A 14,073-nucleotide genomic window follows, 5' to 3' on the forward strand; every position below is an offset into this window, starting at 1 on the left:
CTACTGAAAAACAAGCCTCCCTCCCCAGGCTTCAGGTGCATTTTAGCCTAGGGGCAGGGAAGATCTTCCAAATTTGCATTCCCATTACAACATCTTCATGTGTTCTGATGGTGGTTCCTTGATATTTTATCTCTTTTTTCTTAGGTAGTTGTAGTATGTTTTCTCTGATCTGAAATATCTGAATTCAAGCTATGACATTTCTGGGTATATTCAGTTTGGGGTTTCTTTCAGGAGGTGATTGATAGATTCTTTCTCTTTTCATTTTGCCCTCTGGTGATGATAGCTCTGAGTAGTTTTCCTTTATGGTTATATGAAATATAATATCTGGGGGTTTTTCTGTGGTCATGGTTTTCAGGGAATCCAGTAATTCCTAAATTCTCTCTTCTGATCCAATTTTCCAAGTCAAATGCTTCAGTTAGTATATACCTTACATGATCTTCCAATTTTTTATTCTTTTGGCTTTGTTTTAATATTTCTTGTTCCTTAAATTCTTGAGTCATTTACTCTATTCTTTGTGGAAGTGTGTAGCCACTGCTTGCCTAAGAATTTCCATCTTTGGTTCTAAACTCTTCTCTTCCCCAATACTCTAATTTCATTCTTTGTCTCTCATTTCAGATCTTCCTTGCACCCACTCTTGGAGTCCTTGTGTCCTTCATTCTTTTCTCCAAGGCTGTCCTCGTACTTATTGTGATCTTAATTTCTTCCTCTGGGATGTTACCTTGGAATTCTTTTAATCTGTGGTATTTCTTCATTGCATTGTTTTTGTTGTTGTTTTACTCATTTCCTCAACCTCAGTTCCCAGGTGGGGACTTTGGACCAGGGCAATGCCCTGCCTCCTCCTGCTTTCTTGGCCCTTTGTCTCCTGTCTCCCACCTGGGGTGGGATGAAGCTACACTGGGGCTTGATCCTCCCCACCTAATCTGGATTCCCTGCCCTGCTGCAGATCCAGATGGGGTGGCTGTACCTGATGCCCTCCCCTGGCTGGGGAATTACTTGCTCTCTTCCCTTCCACAGCCCTGGCCTGGGATTAAACTCTCACTCTTCGCCACATGTCCTCTAGTTACTTAGGGCAGAGCTTTACTACTCAGGTAAATTGGCATTTTCACTGTCTGCTCAGAAACAGTGGGCTTGATAGAACTAAGGAGCTCAGAGAAAAGGGGAAAGATAATGGTCAGAATGAACTCCAGGCTGGGAAGGTAGGTGGGAACAAGATTCAGCAGGGCTTTGAATGCAAGGCTTAGGCATTGGCATTTTAATCCCCATGGCATAATAGAATGAGAGCTGGTTTGGGGGTTCTAGGACCAAATCCTAGATCTTTCACTTACTGCCTGTGTGACCTTGTATAAGTTACTTAACCTCTCTGGGCCTCAGTTTGTAAAAAGAAAGGGGTCAGGCTAGATGATTTCTAAGGCCCCTTCTATCCCTACATACATCTATGATCCTGTGATCTATAGAAAGCCCCTGAAGTTTTAGAGGTTTTTTGGTTTTGTTTTGAGCAAGAAAGTGCCGGGTCAAGATATGTCTTAAGGTGATTTGGGCAGCAAACAGGCTAGGCAGCTATTCTGATAAACTAGGAAAAGATGGTGAGAGTCTGACCCAGGGTGGCTGGAGCGTGAGTAAAGGGGGATGGATAAGAGAGACGCATCAGAAGTAAAATCCACAATTGTGGTTTGAGATGGGATTTAGGGAGGGAGGGAGGGAGGGAAGAAAAGAGAGAGGGGGATTTCAAAGTGGCTCTCATGTCAAGCTTGGGTGACTGAAGCATGGTGGTGCCGTCACCAGAAATAAGGAAGGTTCCGGGGAAAGCCGATGAGGTCACTGTTGGACACGTTAGAGTTGAGGCCATTGCACAATGTATTTTGAGCTGAAACAGTCAAAGGACAGAAGTGAGGCCCAGAAGAGTGAAGGCCACGCAGACTGTAAATAGCAACTCTGCCTGACTTAAATCCAGTTCGTGAACATGTCAAGACATTGTCCTGTGATGTCATTGGTCATCTTTGAAAACAAAGGACCAACAAGAAGAAGAAGATGCAGCAGCAGAGCCGGGATCCCCCCCAAAGTCTTCCAATTCCAGATATAGTAGCATTCTTTTCAAGATGTTGCCAGTGGTATCTGGGCTTCAAAGAACCAACCCATCCTTCCAGATGGTGAGTTTGTGAAATCCTTTCTGTTTCGTTTAACCTCGACTCTTCTCTCCTCAGGTTTCCAGGCCCTCCACCTGTCAACAATGCTGCCCCTCCCTACCCACCATCCTCTCATCTGCCACCAGCATCCTATCCCAGTCCTGGGTCCTCATCTGCCACCACCCAGCTGGGCCATCAACTTGGCGCCATGCAAATTCACAATTACGGTAATGGGGAGCTCTTCCTTCTCAATGCTCGTTCTGGTGTTTTGTTAGTTTTCATGAGTAAGGGTAACAGCTGTTGGACCCTGGTCTCTCGTGGTATCATAGAACTAGATCCAGAAGGGCCTTGGAGCCACTGAATCCATGTTACAGGTGGGGAAAGTGAGGATCAGAGAATAGCTGGGACATGCCCAAGGCAGTATTTGAACCCAGGTCCTCCTCCACGTTCAGCACTCTATCCAGTATGCCACTTCCTCTTACGGGTTCCTAAAATAAGGAATATAAGAGTATTGAGTATTATTTTCCACAGCGAATTTTAACTCTATTTGGTTAAAAATATAACCCCATTAAGGTCAGGGTCTACTTGATTTCTGTCTTTGTATGTTCCCAGTGCCTGGTATATAGTAGGTATTTAATAAATGCCTATTGATTGGTTGGCTCATATGCAAAGTAGAGTAGAAGAGGGGGAAAAGCCATTTATTGTACATAATGACACCATAGGATCATCTCATTTTCAAGGCAGAAAGGACCTTAGCTTGGCACAATGACCTATAAATGGAGGAGATGAGCCTCAGAAAGGTAAGATGTCCTGCTCATGGGTGGTCATCCCACTTCCCACATTTCCAAGCTCCACAGCTCCCAGATCAACCTGGTTTGTTTCAGATAAGAGTCTTATGATGATAAGATAAAGGGAGATGTCCCTCCCCTTCTTGCCCCTCAGACTACAGGGGAGTGTTATTAGGCAAGGCTGAGGTGCTAATGGGAAGGGGTTGGAAGACCAGGCAGGGATTCCCACTGGGGTATGCTAGAGATGATGAGGGAGGTATCATGGTTTAAGAGTGTGAATACTGGATCTGGGTTCAAGTGTGGCTTCACTACTTATGTATGACCATGGCCAAGATACTTTCTCTGGGCCTCAGTTTCCTCATCTGTAGAGTGAGAGTATTAGACTAGATGATCTCTAAGGGTTTCTTCTATCTCTAGCGCTTATGCTTAGCTCATCTTAGAACTGTATGTAAAATGGTCCTTTCCAATCATTTAGGAGAGATTATGTCCTGTACTAAACAGCGTCAGCTTTATCAGACCTGTAGTTCTCCAAGTATAACATACTGTATACTTTGTTCCTAAAAATGAATGAGCAATTTACTTACAGTATTTGCATCTAAAAAGATCACTCCACTGCTATCTTATCCACATTTATTTAATTTCCAACATTGAAAATAACACGGGGGTTTTTTTTTTGAGTAAAGCATTGATTCTGCCCCTGAACTTATCACCTCTTTTTATATAAGAAAAAAAAACCTAAAAATTAGTTTCCAATAAATTTGTCTATAGAATTCAGTACCAAGTCACATGATCAGTGTATTCCTCACACGTTCCTGTCTCAGCCTCACCTTGGTCTTGGGCTGTCTTCTTTCTCCATATCTTGGTGATTTCATCAACCCCCATGAGTCCGTAGGTGAGTCACAAGACAGATAATTATTCTTCATCTCTCTCTTGACCTCCAGCCCCCATCACCAGCTACCTACCTGGTGGACATTTTGCCATTGGCACCTTGACCTGAACAAAGCTGAGCCAAAACTAGTCTTCCCTGGGCTCCATCCAAACATGCCCTTCCTTGGTTAAGGATACCATCGTTCTTCTGCATTCATAGCCCCAGGCTCATCCAGGGACTCTTCCTTCTTCCTAATCACTTGCCAAGTCTTGTCAATTCTGTCTCTACAGCATCTTTTCCCCACCTTTTTTTTAACTTAATAGTATTTTACTTTTTCCAATGACATGTAAAGATAGTTTTCAATATTCACTTCTGTAAGATTTTTAGTTTCAAATGTTTTTCCTTCCCTCCTCTCCCCCTTCCTAACACAGCAAGCAATTTGATAAAGGTTATATATGTGCACTCATGTAAAACAGATTTCCATATTAGTCATGTTGTGAAAGAAGAAACAGACCGAAAGGAAGAATACGCACACAGAAAGAAAGTGAAACAGTCTGCTTCACTCTGCATTAGACTCCACAGTTCTTTCTCGACATGTGGATAGGCCTTGGGTCACTTGGATTGTTGCATTGCTGACAAGAGCGAGGTCTGGCACAGCTGGTCAGCGCATTGTGACTGTACAGTGTTCTCCCAGCTCTGCTCACTTCACTCTGTATCGGTTCATCTACAGCATCTTTCGATTCCATCCCCTTCACTCTGCTCAGACAGTTACCACCCTGCTTTAGCCCCCCATCACCCCTAGTCTGGACTACTCTGATAGCCTCCTGATGGTCTCTTTACTGGCTTCCAGGCTGTCTTCTCCAGTCCAGAACAAATCAATATTCCTAAAGCGCAGATCTGATCATGGCATACTCCTGCTGAAAAGTCTTCAATGCCTCCCTCTGGCCTAGAGGAGAAAATGCAGATTCTTCAGTTTAGAATTTAAATCCCATCCCAGTCTGGCTCTGGCCTATCTTTCCAGACTTTTTCACCTTAAGCCCGTTTCACCTACTCCAGGTTTCAGAGAAACTGACCTCCTGGCTACAGTCCTTTGCACAGGCTGTATGGATATATTTATTTACTTAAATGCATTCCCTCACTTCTAATAATAATAATATTACATTTATAGAAGTAAAAGAAGTAACATTAAAGGTACTATTACTATTTATTATCCCCATTTTGTTTGGAAACTGAGGCAGACAGTGGTTAAAGGACTTGCCCAGAGTCACAGTTAGTCAGTATCTGGGGCAAGATTTGAACTCGGGTCTTCCTGACTCCGGGTCCCCGTTTTATCAAACTCTGCTTGTATTCCTTCCTGACTGTATTCAAGGCTCATCTCAGGTACCATCCGTGGAAGCCTTTCCTTCTCTCCTTGCTTGTTGGGGTTCTCTCTCCAAATTTTATTGTATTTAATAAATCTATGTACATGTCATATCTACCCCTTCCCCAAAATCCTTGAAAGCAGTGACTGTTCATCATGTTGTCTTTTTGTCCTTAGCCCCTAGGACAGCTCCTAGCACATAATAGGTATTTTATAAATACTCACTGAATTGAGTGGGTACCTCTCGCTTTTTGGTGGCTTCTAGTTTTCTAGGTGAAAACCAAATGACTTTTCACAACTTTTGAAATATATTTGCTCATGAGATAATTTTAGATTGTATTCATTTTTTTTAGTCTCTGACTCATGAAATTCAATGACAGATATGCCAAAGTGTCATTGCTGTTATTGAAAGGGGATGAGATTGTTGGTTGAAAGCCATTCGACCAGTAAAGCCCTTGGACCACAAAATAACTTCCTTTCCTGGTTGGCCTTGATACAGACTTCATAGTCTTTTGTGGCTCAGAACATGGGTGTCATTCCCACCTGATGCCCCAACAAGCAGCTTCCCTTCGCAGGGACTGGTCCACAGGAAAGGGGAGGAGCTGGAGGGGACAGTAGGATCTATTCAGTAATGAACAGAGATCACAGGTCAAGAGTTAGAAGGGCGTTTCAAAAACAGAGGTTGTTTTGATGGCACTCTTTATAAGGCTATGAAGGGAGGCTAAATTGGTTGATTAATACCTGACAAGTGAATGTAACTGGTTTTTGATTGTGGTACAAAATAAATAGTTTCACAGATTTAGAGCTTCTTTATATATATAACCTACTTTAATTTACAAAAGAGGAAACTGAGTCCTAGGGAAGATAAATGATGTAGCTAAAGTCACATTGTATGGCCAGGTTGTGAACCTACTTCCTCAGTCTTTGTTCTCATTCTGCCTTTCCATTCCTGGGGGTGGTTTTCTTCTGTTAGGATTTCCAGGTGGGGTAGTGAAAAGAAGCCTGAATTTGGGGTGAGCGGAGCTGATCCCTGGCTCTGCCAGACATAACCTGTGGGACTTTGTTTCTCTCTAAGCTTCAGGGTCTGCCTCTGTTAAATAGAGGGGGTGGAAAGCACTCATCATTATTCAGCATCCAGTACAATGGGTCATTCAGAGCTTGAGGGTTCTGATAATCGGTCCCTTTAATAAATAAACAAACAAATAAACAAATGTGGGGATGTAGATGTAGGTGTACATACATGCACAGGCAGACACCACAAGGTAAAAGCAGTTCCCAATGCAGTTAAAAAGTAGTACATGAAGATAAAAGCAAGTAAAAGCCCCTGACAGAAGCAATCAGGAGGAGGTTCCTGGGGTCTGGAGATCTCCCCGGCAAAGTCCCAAGGGCTACTTTTAGCCTCTGTCAGTCCAGAGGGCCCACAGTCAAGGCAGACTCGCCAGGTCCATGCCCGTTTCCTTGCTCACTTCAGTCCTGGCTTGGGGCTGTGTGGGGGCTGACTCACTCTTCCCGAGGCCCCCGACCCTGACCAAGGCAGACTAGCCATCCAGGCTTGCCTCTGAGGGCCTCCAGTGCCAATGTTCTGTGATCATATGAGTGGACCTTTCTGGGTTTCAGAGGATACAGCTTGGTCATGCCCAGTTCACCTGGGCCGTTCTGAGAAGGCACGATTTCTGCTTCCAGCTTCCTCCTGAGTATTACAGGGTTCTAGAGTTCTTGCTCTGGAGATGTTGAGGAGGGAGGAGCTCTTTGTGCAGTGCAGGCCTTCAGCTCATGCTGAGCACGTGAGGCTCACAAGGACTCAGGCCTTTCTGCTGCCTGACTAGAGGAGTCAGGCCTTTCATAAAGGCTTCATTCTGCTTTCCAGGCCCCTCTCACATTATCCCTGATGCCTTTGCACAGGTAGCGGCATGGCTTCGGGCACCCCACCATCGGCAGCATCTTTTCAAGGGCCTCCACAGCTGGCCCAGCCATCCATTCTACAGCCCGGCCCTCGGACGCTCCCGCCACCACCCAGTGCACACAACGGCCTTGGTGCTGCACCCTCAATGCCACCAGCAGGCAGGCAGGATGGACTCCCTGGATCCAGTCCCCCTACCGCCAATTTTCCATCTCTTCCTCTTCCAGGACAACCTCCGGGCCCTGGATATCCTCCTCAGCAAGGTAAGAATCACGTCGTTTCCTTTGAGGGCGATACTGAAGAGAAAGCAAAGGGCTCTCTGGCTCCATTAATCTTTCTGGCGTGTTTATACAGTCATGGCCCACCCACTGAGGCAAAAGTCTGGCATGATATTCTATGTTCCACGCTCATGGACTGTCCTGCCCAGTTCTGGAGGAATCAGAGGGGCAGAGCAGGGGGAGGATGGAGGCGTCTTCTCACAGTTACATTCTTTGGGGCCAAGTTTATTCTATGACGCCACTAACTCTTAATCATAAATAAAACAATATAGGGAAAGCTGTAATAATCATAGTGTTTATTCATTAGAAAACAGAAGCAGGAATAATCGTCACCTTTACTTTAGGAGACAGTGAAGCACTGTGGGCTAAGGGCTGACCTTGTAGACAGGGAAACTTGGGTTCAAGACTTACCTCAGGCACATCTTGGCTGTGCGACTCTGGGCTAATCATTTAACCTCACAAGGTAATAGGCAACTCTCTAAGACCCTCAGTTTCAGAGAAGACACCAACCTGCATTGGCAGACTAACTTTCCTCACCTGAAAGTTCTCTATAGCAATGAAATCCCAGGTCCAATCTCGTTCCTAATTTCTCTTAGGTACGACCACAGCATAGTCCCATACTAACCACTTCCCATAGTCCACAAACAGTTGTCTGATTTACTCTTTCCCAGTTAAAGCCTTTAATACCCTGAAAACAATGACATGCAAGTGACTGATGGACCACAATGCCCTATGGCCACCCCACTGGTTCCTCCATCAATCCCTTGCCTTCCCTGGGACATTTCCCTGAGGGGCAGTCCTCACAGACAGCACACAGCCTGCGTCTCTCCTCAGGATTTCATCTGACAGTCTTTGTTTCTTCTCAAGCTGATTTATCAGTTTTCCTTACACATAGCCTCTATTTCTGTCCCTCTCAGTAGCCAGAATGCCCATATGGGAAAGGGGCAGTTGGCTACATGGAGGAGAAAGCTTTGTGTTGGCTACTTCCAAAATCTCCAGAACTTTGAAGCTGAGGTTTCTTTCATAAGAAAAATAGGCCAAATGACCTTATGCCCTATCATTTCTCCTTGGTCTTTGGAGCTGGGATGTTGCAAACATTTGTGAAAAGGATTAAATGAAAGTATTAAGTTAAACACGTGTCGATAGCTACACATGTTCTCCCCATATACTGCTGAAAGAAAGATGCGATCAGTGCATCTCTGCCTGTCTCCAGGCATTCAGCAAGGTCATACAAAGGAACCTTTTCATGAGAATTTTGCAGGGCTAGTTTGTGGTAACCATCTCTGTTGTTACAGGATCATAGATAGAAAGCTGGAAGAAATCTGGAATTGGAGTCCTAGCTGCAAAGGACCTCAGAGGTCATTTAATCCAACCCCCTCATTTTACAGATGAGCCCACTGAGGCACGGGAAAGTGAAGCTGCCTACCCAGCATCACGCAGCTAGTAAGAGTCAGAGGTGGGATTTGAACCTAGAACTAGGGATATAATTGCTAGAATTTTTGTAGGGCTTTTAAGGTTTGCAAAGAGTTTTACACACGCTATCTCCTTTGCTCCTTAGGACAACCCTAGAAGGCAGTTGCTATTATTAGCCCCATTTTACAAATGAGGAAACTGAGGCAGGCAGTTAAGTAATTTGGCCAGTGTCACACAGGTAGTAAGTGTCTGAGTCAAGATTTGAACTCAGGTCTTCCTGACTCTGGGTCTGCAGCCCTATCTACTGCACTGTCCTATGCTAACAAGCAAGGAAAAGGACTCTTCCATTTGACAAAGAAACAGGAATCTCACATTTATCTTTGACTTTCTTCTGCAAAGTAAATTTTGACACAATTTTCAGCTTCTTGTAAAAATGTAATTTCTTTTCTCCTCTGCTGGAAACAAATGTAAATATTAAAGCTGATCTTTCTTCAGTGACCATTTTTTTAGCAGCTGAAAATTGCCATTTGCGTTTGGCATATGTTTCCACCAAGCTCTCCCTCTAGTTGTCTCTCGGAAAATGCCCCTTTACTAAAGCCCTGGTTCCGAGGGGGGCCTCTCCCCCATTCTCTTAGTTGGGCACTCCCAGAGATATGTCTGTCTTTCTGCCTTTGAGCTTGATCAAATCAGTATCCCATATACTTGACCCACTTTCCACTATTTTCACTTAAGAACTTACTTGATTGAACATTTCTTTTGATTTGGCATTGCCATCACTAGTTTTACAGACACAGCATATGTTGTGATAATCATTAAATATCATATTTTTGACCAAAGTCTGAGTTAATTAAGCAGACGGCTTTGCCTTGCTCCTGTGTCAGCAACCCCAGAGACCAGATAAGGCTGACACTGGGACATGCTCCTGGTGGGAGGAACCAAAGGGACCCAAGAACTTCTGTGTTCTCTGAGCAAACTGAGAGTATCTCTCTTCCCCCAGACAGGGCTAACTTAAGAGCATTCACTGTCTTGAATAATGGAACCTTTTCTTATCTAAATATTTTGTGGGGCATGTATTAGGTTGTGGCATGTTAATGATAAAGAAAACACAGATGTTCTAGGCTGACACCTGGTCATGTCCATGATCCTACATTTCACCCTGAGCGGGGCTGGCTCTAGCACGTATTTAAGCTTTCTCATTCCTTTGTTCAGAAGTCAGACCCGGCTTCTAACCCCTTGTACAGGTCTGCTAGTCTTAAGTGGATACATGCTGTAACTGTATCACCTAGCCTGTTGTCTCCTTTAACCAAACTTCATGAAGGCTAACAGTTGAAAAGAAGGTTGAATTTAGAGCCAGATGACATGAATTCAAATCCTGCCCCATAACTTACTTCATTTAGCTTCCCTGGGCCTCAATTTTCTATCTGGGAAATGGGGGGTTGGACCAGGTGAAGTCTGAGGGCCGGTGCAGCTCCACAGCTTGGCTTCCATAAGCCTAGAATAACTACATGTTCTTACCAAGAGAGTCAAAGTCCAATCAGCAACAAATTTCATTCATTCTGAAGCAGGACCGGGTGGTCACCAATGGCCTTGGATGGTTATCTTTCTTTCAAAAACAAATGTTGGTATTTCTGAGAGGGTAAATGCTCTTGTAACTTCCTTGAGGCATCTTTACGTTATCTCCATGATTAAATGTTGCTGTTGTCCAGTCGTTTTCCGTCCTGTCCGACTGTCCGTGACCCCATTTGGAGTTTCCTTGGCAGAGATAGCGGAGTAGTTTGCTAGTTCCTTTTCAGCTCATTTTACAGATGAGGAAACTGAGGCAAACAAGGTTAAGTGAGTTGCCCAAGGTCACAGGGCTAGTAAGTGTCCAAGACTGGATTTTAACTTGCTGATGGCAGGCCCAGCGCTCTATCCACTGTGCCCCCCTGACTGTCCCATTAAAGGATGGCTATTAAGGATGCTTAGTGCAAGGGTATATTCATATACTAGGATTAGTGGGGACAAGGTGGACACTTGGTTGTTTGAGGTTATTTTTTGTTTTCTTTGTTCCTGGACTCCTTTATTGACAACAGGGTGTGGTAGGTAGAGTGCTGACCTTGGGAGCTGTAACTCCCTGCCAGGGAGAGCTGGCAGCCTCCAATGCCACCTTGGACATTACTGGTTGTGTGGCCCTGAGCAAGCCACTTCACTTCTTACTGCTCTGCGTCTCAGACTATTAGAGTTTGGTGGAGGTAATTTCCTCCCCTGGGAATTCCCTCTGCCAGTAAAATCCAGATCTACTCCCTCTCCGTCTCCCCTGTTGTGTTCCTCTGCTTCTGGCAGGTGTTGGGGTACTGGCATGTTCCAAACTTAAGGGACAGACAGAAGGCCAAAGGTAGTTTTGTTCATACCTGTAGATGACAAAGGCCATCCAATGGCCAAGTGGCTTGAGACAGTCAAAGCTGACATTTATCTCATTGTTTTTAAAGGGGCCAACTATGGCCCTCCCCAGATGCCTGGAGCTCAGCTGACTTCCCCGGCTGGATTTCCTGGTGGTCCTGCGCAGATGGCTGGACCAGTGCAGCCTCCAAAGAAGCTTGATCCAGACTCTATACCGAGCCCAGTAAGTGATTGAGACATTTAAAAGCTTCCAGAGCAAAGGTTTCTGATTTCCATTTTGGTGCATTTGCAGTGAATTCTGGGTGGACTCTCCACCCACCGCTTGTCATCCCTCCTGACGGTTCTCTGTGTGCCTTACAGGATCTTCCCAACGTGCTGGCCATCTTCATCAAAGTCATTTCATATTTTCTGAACATGAGCTTATTGGGAATTCGGTGACTGGCTCTCAGCATTTCTGTCTTCCTGATCTCTTGCCCTTTTCTTAGGAGACTTCGGCAGGGATACGGATGCTTCTTTGAGTGCCCTGGCTTCCAGTTCCTTCACTTCTCAGTCCCTATAACCTGCTCCTCTTCAAGGCTATCTCCACCATACACAGAGAAGGCCGTATCCTTGACCACCCAGAGCTGTTTTCTTTCCGGCCCACAAACTCTGAAATTCCTGCATCTTATCCTTGTCTTTCATCATTCTGTCTCATCTTACGTCATGCAATGCCTGTCCTCATTCTTCTTCCTCACCGTGGAGGGCTTCCATTCCTGCAGACCCTTCCCGGGTCATCCCTCTGAGTCTAGACTCCTTGAGAAGGCTGTCCACGTGAGGTGTCGCCCCTTCCTGTCCTGTCCTCTTCCCTAAACCCTCCGCTCTCTGGCTTTGCATTCTCTCTTGTAGTGGCAGCTGCTTCCTCCAAACCTGCTAGCGATCTCCTGTTACCCACTCTCATCACCTTTTCCCATTCTTCACTCTCCTTGACTTCTCTATGGCTTGTAACGCTGTTGGCATCTTCTCCCCTGGTCACTCTCTTCTCACGGGGTTTTTGTGACATTGTTTTCTCCTGGGTCTCCCCGGATCCAGCTGTTCAGTCTCCTTTGCAGGTCCTTCATGCAGGTCATACCCAATAACCATGGATGTTCCTCCAAGACTTTGTCCTAAGCTGTTTGCTCTTCCCCCTCTTTTATCTTGCTCGGCAGTCTCCTCTCCCAGGGATTCAGTTAGCATCTCTACGCATGTGCCTGCTAGATCCGCATATTCAGCCTAGTCTGTCTCCTGAGCTCCAGTCCCATGTCACCAAAATCCTCTGATCGGTTTGAACTAGGTAGTATTTGAACCCAGGCCCTCTCCAGTTCAAAGCCAATGAGTGTCTTCTTCAGTGTTCCATGCTGCCTGCTCTCACCTTATTTTACCAATGAGTAAACAGATCCAGAAAAGCTTAGTAACATGCCCCAAACCCAAACCCACACAGCTGGACTCCGAGACCGCTGTGCTCATCAGATTCAATCAAAACTTTTGTTGTTCAATTGTTCAGTTGTGTCTGACTCTTCGTGATCCTGTGGACCATAGCGCACCAGTGCTGTCCATGGGGTTTTCTTGGCAAAGATACTGGAGTGATTTGCCATTTCCTTCTCCAGTGAATTAAGGCAAACAGGGTTAAGTGACTTGCCCAGGGCCACACAGCTAGTAAGTGTCTGAGGCCACATTTGAACTCAGGCCTTCCTGACTCCAGGCCCAGCGCTCTATCCACTGATCCATCCAACTGCCTCCAGTCAAAGTTGAAACTGCTCAATTCTCTAACAAGTAGGTGAAATTAAACAAAATGTTCGCTAGGCACCTTTATCATTGCACCCTCGTAGTCCCATCACGCACAATCCAGCTCTCATTCATGCCGATGAAAGGCTGCCGGACTTGAGCCAGATTCCATTTGTAAGATTTCTTCTTTGTTTCCATTTCTAGAAATCTTGGTTATGGGAAGACCAGCATTCAGTCTCGCATGAGCTGAGATTGGGCTGTATCTTTTTGTCATAGAACTAACTGCATCAGTGATGACACATGCATAGCAGTAGTGGAATGCATGTTCAGCAAAGTGGTGGGAAATAGGGTCATAGACCAAAGTCAATGTTTGTAGTGAAAGAAAATTGCCTGCACATGAGGAACCTGTAGCACCCATCAGGGCTCCCTGGGCTCTGCTTGGCAGCTCCGGGTAGATATCTTCTTCATTTCATGGGACCAATCGACAGGCATTGATTAAGTACTCCCTACATTCCTGGCACTGTGCTAGGTATTGAGGGTATAAAGAAAAAGCAAAACCAGTTCCTGTCCTCAGGAAGCTTACATTCTCATATTGAAGATGCCATGTGTAAATCATAACATGTACTGTAAGCAAAGAGTAGATCAAAGATAGCCTTAGCAGGGATGGCACCGCATCTGGGCAGGGGAAGAGGGGGAAGCCAATACTCGCCTCTTGAAGGAAGTGATGCCTGAGCTTTGTCCTGAAATCAGGAATTCTCAGGGTCAAGTTTGCAGGGAGCACAGGACCAGCCATTTATTCCAGGAGTTATTCCAGGAGCTCTGGACCAGCCAGTGCCAACATGGAGGCAGCAGATGGAGTGTCATATTTAAGGAAGAACAGGTAGACCGACATGGTAGACTTACAGAGCATGGAGAATGTAAGAAGACTGGCACAATAATCTGGTTCTAGACTCACTTCGCTTTGCATTGCTTCCTATGGGTCTTGCCATTTTTCTTCCGAAACCACCACCATGGTTATTTCTTATAATACAATAGTATTCCATCAAAGTAATATGCCAGGGCGGCTAGATGGCACAGTGAATAGAGCACCGGCCCTGGAGTCAGGAGGACCTGAGTTCAAATCCAGCCTCAGACACTTAACAAAAAAAAAAAAACTAGCCTTGTGACCTTGGACAAGTCACTTAACCCCAATTGCCCTACCTTCCCCCCTCCAAAAAAGCAAAA

At 45.3% G+C, this 14,073-nt stretch overlaps 1 protein-coding gene across 2 annotated transcripts in view; it reads left to right on the plus strand.

Moving 5' to 3' along the window:
* SEC24D (SEC24 homolog D, COPII coat complex component) overlaps positions 1 to 14,073 on the plus strand; it is a 101,941-nt gene that overhangs the window by 16,203 nt on the left and 71,665 nt on the right. For both annotated transcript variants that reach the window (XM_069104901.1, XM_069104902.1), the window contains exons 3-5: positions 2,202 to 2,350; positions 7,042 to 7,302; positions 11,199 to 11,332. In XM_069104901.1, coding sequence (XP_068961002.1) covers positions 2,202 to 2,350; positions 7,042 to 7,302; positions 11,199 to 11,332 — 544 coding nt within the window. The remainder of the gene's footprint in view (positions 1 to 2,201; positions 2,351 to 7,041; positions 7,303 to 11,198; positions 11,333 to 14,073) is intronic.

Source organism: Petaurus breviceps, unplaced genomic scaffold (assembly GCF_028583685.1).
Source record: "Petaurus breviceps papuanus isolate PSGF00001 unplaced genomic scaffold, PetGlider_PUasm1.0 689, whole genome shotgun sequence".
Classification (NCBI taxonomy): Eukaryota; Metazoa; Chordata; class Mammalia; order Diprotodontia; family Petauridae; genus Petaurus; species Petaurus breviceps.